This window comes from Chlamydotis macqueenii, chromosome 14 (assembly GCF_036417535.1).
Source record: "Chlamydotis macqueenii isolate bChlMac1 chromosome 14, bChlMac1.mat, whole genome shotgun sequence".
In the NCBI taxonomy this organism is placed as follows: domain Eukaryota; kingdom Metazoa; phylum Chordata; class Aves; order Otidiformes; family Otididae; genus Chlamydotis; species Chlamydotis macqueenii.
Window position 1 is genome coordinate 13,366,036 of NC_141569.1, and position 9,744 is coordinate 13,375,779.

At 60.4% G+C, this 9,744-nt stretch overlaps 1 protein-coding gene and 2 long non-coding RNA genes across 4 annotated transcripts; 1 reads left to right on the forward strand and 2 right to left on the reverse strand.

The window, feature by feature from the left end:
* Positions 1-663: 663 nt before the first annotated feature.
* Positions 664-3,116, reverse strand: LOC147598990 (uncharacterized). Its single transcript, XR_015260130.1, has 4 exons — positions 3,054-3,116; positions 2,413-2,510; positions 1,224-1,310; positions 664-872 (listed from the first exon to the last, which is right to left on the reverse strand). It is a non-coding gene; the product is annotated as an uncharacterized LOC147598990 (long non-coding RNA).
* A 1,560-nt stretch (positions 3,117-4,676) lies between these two features.
* HAND1 (heart and neural crest derivatives expressed 1) lies at positions 4,677-6,487 on the forward strand. 2 transcript variants are annotated; one of them, XM_086758949.1, is made up of 2 exons: positions 4,677-5,348; positions 5,838-6,487. In XM_086758949.1, exons 1-2 carry the CDS (start codon positions 4,854-4,856, stop codon positions 5,934-5,936), a joined length of 594 nt encoding a protein of 197 aa, XP_086615075.1. In that variant the 5' UTR covers positions 4,677-4,853; the 3' UTR covers positions 5,937-6,487. The 2 variants fall into 2 exon arrangements, with proteins under 2 accessions (XP_086615075.1, XP_086615074.1); XM_086758948.1 differs by having other exon boundaries at positions 4,678-5,348; positions 5,835-6,487.
* Positions 6,488-7,136: 649 nt separating this feature from the next.
* Positions 7,137-9,744, reverse strand: LOC147598992 (uncharacterized). The gene is made up of 3 exons (XR_015260129.1): positions 9,481-9,744; positions 8,583-8,812; positions 7,137-7,824 (listed from the first exon to the last, which is right to left on the reverse strand). It is a non-coding gene; the product is annotated as an uncharacterized LOC147598992 (long non-coding RNA).

The window sequence follows — 9,744 nt, forward strand, 5'->3', positions numbered from 1 at the left end:
CGTGGACCAGCTCTCCATGCACATGGGACACCCCGGATGCCAGCCAGAACCCATGGGCTCATTTTTTCCATCATCTCCAAGCGCGTGTCCATGATAGGTAATGTAATACAAACAGAAAATTCCCTTTATGGCAGGTAGAGCCCCCTCCCACTGATTTCCATGGCGATCGGATGGGGGAACAGCACTGTTCTAAGTAAGGCACCCGTGCCAGCTCGGAGGACCGATTTCGGTTCCAGCAGCGAGCTGCGAGGCTGCCGTTACCTTCCCTTTGCCTATTGTTTGCATCCAACCCTAATTGCAAATTGACATGAGCCGTCCTCGGGGAGCGGCTGCTCCGCTCTGCTCCGTCAGCACAATGAGCCGTTGTTGATACGGCCGCAGCAATTTTCCAGGTTAATTTATGGCCGCCACACCCCATTAGCGGCAATAAATGTGGAGCCCGGTTTTGCCGAAATTGTGAGTTACGATTTTTCAAATAAATACATTTTCCTATAAACCAGCGCTCTGTTTAGTTTGAATGTTCCTCGCAGACACATCCATCTACATAAAATACACAGGAGAGGAAGCTGAGCTGTGACTTCGCTCTGATGACATAAAAACTTTTGTAAACACAATGTCATTTACCGTACGAGTGAGGAGAGAGGACAAAAAACAAACAGCGAGTGCCTGACGCATCCCTTCAGGAGCACATGGAAAATTTAATAATCTTTTTTCCATAAAGCTTTGTTTTCCTTTTGATTTATCCAGGCAGGGCAGTGGCTGCTTGGCCATAAATAGATTGTATTTCTTGAGAGGCAAAGGTTGCAGTCATCCTTTATGTCGCCGGAGGGGTGGCACGGGAGGTGTGTGTACAGAGGAGATGCCGTGGATTGCTGCGGAGAACAGGAGCATCCGGGCTCGGCACGGCACAGCCGTCGTGGGTACCCCCGTGGGTTCACCCCCAATCCCCCTGGCTCCTTCGGTGGGGCTTCCACAGCCTGAACCCCGCTCGGGGTTGCTTGTGTGATGTTGCATGGCAAACCCTCCCGGGGAGCAGGGATGCCCTGAGTGGGCTTTCGTAGCCGTGGCACTCGTAGCCCAGCCTTGGCCGTGACCCCCGGGCTGGGTTCATTGCCAAACTGACTTGATTTTGCTCACTTCTGCAGGTTCTCTGCCTCCTCACGTCACCGGGAGGAAAATAATCCCCCCCGAGCAGCGGCATGCACACAGCCAGCCCCACGCACCTCTCCTCGCAGCAAACTCCGCTCGTGCCTCAGTTTCCCAAGGCTTTTCGCTGTCGTTCCCCCCCCTCCAGGCCTCCAGGAGCAGAACTGTGAGGAAGGTGCTGAGTGATTATTATTGCATTATTTCAGGCGAGTGCTATAAATACCCAGGGGCACCTTTAGACACAACCCAGCTGCCCGGGGGAGCTGGCTCAGCCCCGCTCCGCGCCTGCGGCGGCTGGCGGAGGGGGGGATCGGAGGCAGCGGCTGGGTGCGGAGGTACCTTGGGGCGCAACCCGATTTGGGGACACGGAGAGGGGGCTGCAGGGTGTGGGGACAGAGGCCTTCCCGGCTGCACCCCAGGGCTTGGGCGGGGGCGATGCGGGAGCAGGAGGGTGCCGGGATGCTGCAGGGAGACGCGAGCAGGGAAGACAAGGGGAATATTTTACGGGGCTGCAATGTAAACAGAGCTGGAGCAGAGCCCCTTTTTATGGAGTCCCTGTCCTGCCAGGGCATCTGCCAAGGCCCTGATTTACGCTCCTATTTAGATAAGGGAGCCAGAGTGGGGGAGCAGAGCTGGCGTCAAAGTCACAGGACAGCCCTGGTCACCGCTCGCCGGGCGCTGATAAGGAGGTGGCAGAGGGGCTGGGACCAAAACTGCGGCCCCGGTCCCGGGGCAGGCGACGGGTGCGGAGCTGGGTGGCTCCTGAGAGGGTTTGGGTGCTGGGGGCTGCGGAGACCCGGAATAACCTCACCCCTCACATGCGGCACCGGCCCCCCTCGCCATCGCCAAGCCGTGAGGGCAGGAAATCTTTCCCTGGGAAGGATTTGAAGGAAAACAGGTGGAGAGAAACGTGGTTCCTCCCGCCATGCCAGCCATAAATCGCCTAATCCGAACTGCTCGGTGTTTCCCCCCTGCGCGACCGGGGAGACGTGAAACTAAAGAAACTCACCAAAAGTTTGAGAAGTGCTAAATTTGGACGCCATGACAAAGGCAGTCTGGTTTGATTTAGAAGGTGTCGGAGTGAAAAGGGCTCCGGTTTTATTGTTTTATTAAAACACGAAAGATTAGAACGATTTTCCGAAGGAAAATCAACCCGCCGAGCCCGCTATTTGCTCAGCTGAGCATTTCCAAAGTGCGCGGGGTCCAGGGACCCCCGACTCGGGGGGGGATAAAGAGAGATAACGCCCGGGCTTGGGCTGGGCTTACCTGGCTTGGTGGCCGGAGGCTGGAGGTGGCTCTGGCACACGGCTTGAGGCGACGGCTCCGAGCTGGACGTGGCTGTGAGTGGCCTGTGCAATGCAGGGCTATGGGGATGGAAGGGGGTTGGGGTTTTTTTTTGGGGAGGGGGATGTTTTCCAGGGATGAGGTTGAGTGGCACAGCCCCTAGCCTGGAGGTTTGCTGGATCAGGGCTTTTACAAGAGCTGGGGAGAGGCTCAGCGAGGAGCCTGGCTGACTTGTAAGAGGGAGCAGTGCACTGCAGGTGATGCTCTGCCAGCATGGGGTGGGGGGCGAGGCATGAAGCGGGACCCCTGCCCCTCTCCCAGGCGGGCACAGACCCCCGATGGCTCCAAGCTGGGCTCAGGGATCCCACCCAGCCACTGGGACACAATGCCCAACCCAAGGCCCAACTCTAACGGGAGGGTAATCACTAGCAAATGTTTGCAGGGCGCTTGTTTCAAGGGGGTGGGGAAGGGGGGGCTTTGCAGCAGCTAAGAACAAAGCCGGGGGAGCGAAGAGGGGCAGATTTGGTACGGCCACGTCCCCCCCGACCGCCGGAGCCTGGCAGAACCAGAGACCCGCTTGCACCCTGCCCCGGCCCCCCCGGCCTCCCGCCTTTGCAACTCGCCTTGTAACAACTAACGATGGAAAATCCGAGGCATTTAAGTGGCTCCCGAATCCGCCCGGGAACCGTGATTGAGAGAAGTCAAATAAAATTTGTCATCTTTAAAATGCAGGAGGACGTTAATGGTGTGTTAGCCCGGATGATTAATACAAGCGCCTGCAAACAACCCTCCAACGTTTCCACCCTCCGCTGCAAGATGAATCGCTGGAAAGCGCCGTTAATCGCTAACATACCTTGGGCCCAAAGCCCCTTCCTGCCCCGCCGTGCTGCGATCGCCACCACCGTGCCCCGTCTGTCCTCGCTGGGAGGAACTGGAGCAAGAGCTGGGGTCGGCCTCAACATCACCCGGCCGGGCTGGGGGGGGCGAAGCGCGGGGTCTGGGAGCCGTCGCCCTGCGGATCCGTCTCCCGTGGGTGCGGAGGCAAGCAGGAGATTCTGTCCACGGCAGGGCCCCACGCCGGGGTCGGGTTTGGGGGCTGCGGTGACGTATGAGATCCCAGCCCAAATGGGACCCCCTCCAGCCAGGCTGGGACAGGGGAACACAGGGCAGGTCCCCACTGCCCTATCGTAAACATGTCTGTGTGTATGTATAGTATCATTTGTATGTATTTATATGTATGTGCGTGCAGCATCTGTGCGTGGACATGCAGCACACACGTGTGTTTATACGCCACGCATGCAATGTGTATGGCTGTTTACACAATAGGTGTGCACAGCACGTGCCTGTATGTAGTATGTATGTGCTGGCAGTGTGTGTGCGTAGCATGTGCGTGCTGCTGGTGTGTGTATGTAACATATTTGGGTGCAGCTAAGTGGGTGTGTGCAACAGATTTGTTGGGGGGTGTGTGTACGGCACAGACATGTTTGTGGCACATGTAGGTAACATGTTCAGTGTGTGTGTGTGAGCAGCATGTGTGCGTGGGGTAACTGCACGCGTGTGCAGCATGCGTGTGTGTGCAGCGTGTTTTTGTGCTACGCGGGTGCATGCTGTACACACGTGCAGCATGCACTTGTGCAAAGCGGGTGTGCGCGCACAGAACACGCGTGGGCAAGGTGCCCCGTGTGCAGGGAGCCCCCCCCGGCCTCGGGCACCTTCCCTTCCGCCTCCCCCTCCCCAGCTCCCTCGGCCGAGGCTGCGGCACCGCCCGGCCGGCCCCGCCGCCTCCCCGCGCTCCGCTCCCACGGGGCCGAGCCTTCCCCGCGTGGGGATGGGACACGCTGCCCTCGCCGGGGACTCCGGCTCTGGGGAAGCAGAAAGTCCCCGGCTCACCGCGGCCCCACGGGGCCCGGCCCGCCCGTCGGGGCTGCGGGCACCCCCGGCTGCCTCCGTGCCGCCTCTCGTCTCTCCCCACCCGTGGGGGTTCGCACTCCCCCTCCTCCCCACAAGCAAGCGGCAGCGCGCACCGCCGAACCCCCTAGCCGAGCCGGGAGCGCGGCGCACGCCCCCTCCGCGTCCCTCTCCCCCCGCCACCCCCGTGCATCCTCCCCTGCCCATTGGCTCCGCGGCGGTGGGGGGGCCCCGGCCCTATATAAAGGCAGGGCTGGGAGGCTCCACAAGGGGTTAAAAAAAAAAAACCAACCCAAACGAAAACCAACCCCCAACAACCAACACCCCACCAACCCCAAAACCCCAAACCCCAGCCGCTCCATCCCAAACCCCGCCGCCAGCCGCCGCCAGCGCAGCCCCAGGCCGGAGCCGGCCACCCCCTAAACCCTACCCCGACCCTACCGCGGCCATGGCTCGGTGCTGAGCGCGGCCCCCCACCCCCCCCCCAGCCCTCCACGGGGCCAGCGGGGAGGACCATGAACCTGGTGGGGGGCTACCACCACCACCACCACCACCACCACCACATGCTGCACGACCCTTTTCTCTTCGGGCCGGCGGCGCGGTGCCACCAGGAACGGGGCTACTTCCCCGGGTGGGTGCTCAACCCGGCCGAGGTAGCCCCCGAACTCGCCGGTCAAAGCCCTGGCCCCGTCGAGTACGGCCCGGCCGGTCAGGGACGACTGGAGGCTCTCAGCAGCCGCCTGGGCCGTCGGAAAGGGGTCGGGGGACCCAAAAAAGAGCGACGGAGGACGGAGAGCATCAACAGCGCATTCGCCGAGCTCCGCGAGTGCATCCCCAACGTCCCGGCCGACACCAAGCTCTCCAAAATCAAGACCTTGCGCCTGGCCACCAGCTACATCGCCTACCTGATGGAGGTGCTGGCCAAGGACAGCCAGCCCGGCGACACCGAGGGCTTCAAAGCCGAGCTCAAGAAGGCCGACGGCAGGGAGAACAAGAGGAAACGGGAGACGGTAAGAGGCCGGACGGGACCCCGCTGCCCGGGAGCGGGCGGGGAAAACCCCGGGGTTGGGGGGGGAAAAAACCCCAAACAAAAAAAAACCCACCACCACCAAAAAAAAAACCAACAAAAACTTTCCCGGCGCCGCTGGAGTCCTTTTTTTTTTTTCCCAACTTAAAAATTAAAAATAACAACCGTAGAGGGGACCTCAGCCGAGAAAAGCCCGCCCCCGCTTGCCCCGAGAGCTGCCGACGGGCCGGGCGGGCTCCCGGCCGCTTTCCCCGAGGGATAAAACCCCCGCGACCGGTGGCGGCGGAGCCTCCCACCTTTTCGTCCTCCCCCTCTCCCGGGATGAGTTGGAACGGGGGCGGCCGCTTCTCCCTGCGCTGCAGCGGGCGGGATGGGGACCCCTCCAAAATCCCCAGCCGGTCCGGGACCCCCGCTCCGCTCCTGACCGCTCCTTTCTCCCCCCCCCCTCCCCGCATCTCCTCTCCCGCAGCAGCCCGAGGTCTACTCGCAGCCTTTGGGTCACGGCGAGAAGAAGCTGAAGGGCCGGACGGGTTGGCCCCAGCAGGTCTGGGCTCTGGAACTGAACCCCTGAGGGCTGCCCCCGACGGCGCTTCCCGCTCGCCCCTCTCCTCCATGTGCAATGTCGGTCCGGTCCCCGGAGCCCAGCCAGGCGCAGGATGCGGGTACCCGGGTACCCCCCACTCCCCACACTCCGGGACGGATGCTCCGCGGGACACAAGCGAAGGGCGCCTTGCGGGGCCCGATCCTGCCCGCCCCGTCGGGGGCAATTTTCCCCTCCATCCCCTTCTCCCGTTTGTAGTAATCGTTGCTCTTTCCCGCTGTCAGCAGCGATCGGCGGTCCCTGCCCTCCTGGGCTGGGCTGAAACTGTTTGCTTCGTTTGCTGTTGTAAATACGAGCCCCTCCCCCATTCCCGTGCCCCCCATCCCCGTCCGCTGCCTGACCGACGTGTGGCTGCGGTGAAACTACCTAGAAGTGCATTTGGGAACACTCCTGTGCCGGGTTTTCTACCTCAGATCAGCATGACCACTTCCCGAGGGACCGGGCGCGCCACACCACGTATTTAATAGTGAATAATTAAAAAAAAAAATTAAATGAAATAAAATTTAAACTTTACGTAAACAGCCTCGGGTCTGACCCCTCCATCTTCCCCTGCTCCTGAACTTGCGCCGCTGCGGCCGGGGCCGCTGCCCTCCCGCAGGATTAAGGACTCCCCTGAAGTCCGTGAGTGGCTACGGGGCTGATCCCTGCGAGGGAATTCCTTTCGTGGGGCTCGAGCAGCTCCGTGGGATCCTTTGGGACTTCTTCATGCCGTGCTCGCTCACCCCAGGAGCTGGCAGGGCTGGGCGAATGTGTGCCTGCTGCCTGCCCCACGGCACAAACTCTGCCCCTGCCCTACAACCCCTTCCCTCCCGACCCAGCAGACCTGCCAGAGGGATCAGACTCGTATTTGGCTTGGAGACTGGGCAGGATTAGGCCTTTCCAGCGGCTGGATGGCACGAGCACCGCAGAGCTGCGGAGCCCCAGTTTTGTCGGTGCCACGTGGAGAACCAGGGCTCAGCTCCCCTGCTCGGCTCTGGCCCCGGCAGCGCTTTCTCAGGGGGATCCCCTCGTAGGCGCTGCCTCAGCCACATTTTGGAAGGAGCGACATCCCCTCCTCACTGTCCGAACACGATGGATGCCGGCAGCCTCAGACAGACCAACGCTCACGCAACCCAGAGCCGTCTGTCACCCCTCTGGCATAAATCCTTAATAATCCTTAATAATTAAAACTGAATCCTCGCTCCTTTATTCCGTGCGCACACAGCTCTGTTACCGAAGGGCGGCTTCCCAGACGTGCGTGCGTGGGCTCTGGGCCCGATCCTGCCTTTCCAGCCTGGCTGTGCCGATGTTCCCAGAGATGCCGGGATAAACCTTAACGCTCGGCCGGGGCAAAGAAAACCGAGACGGGGAAGATTCGTACGTTACTGTAGGGTTAATCTGAGGGCTCAACGGGGAGCATTACATTTTCTATTTGAAACCAAGCTTTTGCTTGCAACTGAAGGTGTAGAAATAACGGTGCAACATCCGTAAATCGCTGGCACGTCGATCGATCTGTGCACGTGCGGCCGCACACACCAAAAACGCACCAGCTCACCCGCAGGGAGGCAGCTGGGGTTTTATACCCACGTTGTGCGTGTGTACAAATACGGAGGGATGGACACACAAACATTGGGGGGTACGGCCGGCGTAATTAAAGCTTGCAGAACGATCAGAGCGCGTGAATCAGCCTTCCCTCGCTTTGGAGCCGCTGCACGGCTCCCTTCCTAGCCCCAAATCTGGCTTTTGATCTCTTTGAAGGAGGGTGAGATGAAAATGGACTGCCTGAGCAGAGCAATGCCCGCAGTGGTATTGTTTTGTTCGGGCTGTAAAATGTTTAGCGCGGCACCGAGTCCGTGAGCGGAGCTGGAACAGAGCATTTCTAAAACCAAACACATTCAAGGCAAAGAAAAAAAAAGAAAAAAGAATAAGTACAGAAAATCAGCCCCAAATATCCTATTTTATGGCTAACTTTCACAGCTCCTTAAAGGGCTGGGTTTTTACAGAAAAGCTCCCAAGCCATCACTAACTCTCTAACCCAGCGCCCTGTAAATGTATCCGGCCCCAATCCTATTTACGTATGCCAGCCCGCGTCCCCGAATCCGTGCGGCACCAGTCAGGGCTGCGTCTCGGCGTCACATGAGAGAAAGGGTTAAACGGGGACCGGGGACTTGTCCTGCCGCGGGACAGTGTCCTCAGCCTGGACACACCGGGCTGTACCTGGAACATCCTTTGCAGCCTGGGGACCCTCCCCTACCCCACCAAACCCTCTGATTTTTTATTTTTCTTAGTGGTTTCCAGCTTTGCTTTGGGAAGGCGGCATCCCGCACAGCCGGGGCGATGCTCTGCCTGCATCTGCAGGATTGTTGTTTTTCTTACTACAAGTTTTTGGTACCTGCTGGCTGCAAACTTCTGTGAAAGGTGTTGCCAACGCCAGCCTCCCTTGCTCCTTCGTGATTTTGCAAGTGAAAATGTGCTCCATTTTCACGTCTTCAGAGTTTCCCTGCCCAGCAAGGGGATTTTCCTGTGAGGCTGGCTCAGTGTTTTGGGGAAGGGTGGGTGAAAAAAAAGCGCTGAACATTTCACTGCTCCCCAAAACGCACGCCTTGGAAGGGGTGTATTAGCAAGCTCCGTCCTCACCTTGGCACTACGCAGGCAGCCCCATCGCTCGGGGTCCGGGAAGGGGGGTGATGCTGAGCTCAGCGCCAGCTCCAGCCTGGGATGGGGTCACCCCCTTCACCCCAAAGGGCAAGGAGCCCTGCACAGGGGCAGCCTCTCTTCCTCTGGCAGCAAACGTGGGCGGCTGGGAGAAGCATCCCGGCAGCCTCCGGCAGGCAGCAGCGGGGCTCCTGGTGTCGGCTGCACCAAACCTGTGTGGAAGAATGGTTTGGCCACCACCTTTGAATTTTTGGCCATCTGAGAGCCCAGCTCATCGGCCAGGGGAGCTGGCCCTGCACACACCTACGGCTCGACCTTGGTGTGAACTTGATGCCGTTGGGAAGCGGCGTGTGCTCCCGGCACGCAGGCTTGAGTCTGCAGTTGCCCGGACAGAAGCACACGCACGCAGGGATCGCTTGGCCCCGGGGGCAACATCATACGTGCCGTGTCCCCCGCCACCGGAATCCAGCCAGGAGGGGTGGCAGAGGGGACCCTGCCACCCCGCTGCCCGCCCTGCCCAGCCCCTCAACCCCTGCCCGGCCAAGGGGGGCAAGCGCTGGGAGCAGAGGGGCTGTCGGGTGCGTCCCGTCCCGCGCTCTGCACCCCTGAGGTTTGGCGTGGAGAAATGGCTCCGCTGCGGCTTTTGCGTGCTTCTCCCTTCCTGCCGGGCCCAGACCCCGCTGGTTGTTGTTGTTGTAGGTATTTATGGGCCTGTTTATCTGATCTCGGGGGAGCCTACGCTTATCTGGGAAGCAGCGAGGGAAGGGTTACACTGGACAGCTCGGTAGACAGTATGGAGCCAAATAAAATACCAATCTGACAAAAAAAAAGGGGGGCGGAAGAAACACCCAGCCACCCACTCATGGGAGCGTGAGGGTACCTGGAGCAAACCTGCAAGGCCAGGGGAGCGTCCGGTGTTTCTGCACAGCTCCGCTTCCCTGCTCCCTGGATCCTGGAAGGGACCCAGCTCCGCACGCACCCCATCGCCGGCCGGGGCAGAGGCTGGGGCAGCGGCCCCCCTGGGTGAGCACGGTCCGCGGCCCAGCTCAGCACGCCTGGGCCCCCGAAAGAGCTGCCGGCTGCAGGCGAACAGCACAATCCCGGGCAAGAAGCGCCCGGGCACGCGGCGGAGGGGAGCGCGTTT

What these genes read in the sequence shown, in the direction of transcription:
- HAND1 (XM_086758948.1), top strand. Translation starts at nt 4,854, where the DNA reads ATGAACCTGGTGGGGGGCTACCACCACCACCACCACCACCACCACCAC. An exon ending in ACAAGAGGAAACGGGAGACG is followed by an intron (nt 5,349 to 5,834) that starts GTAAGAGGCCGG and finishes CCTCTCCCGCAG; the next exon opens with CAGCCCGAGGTCTACTCGCA.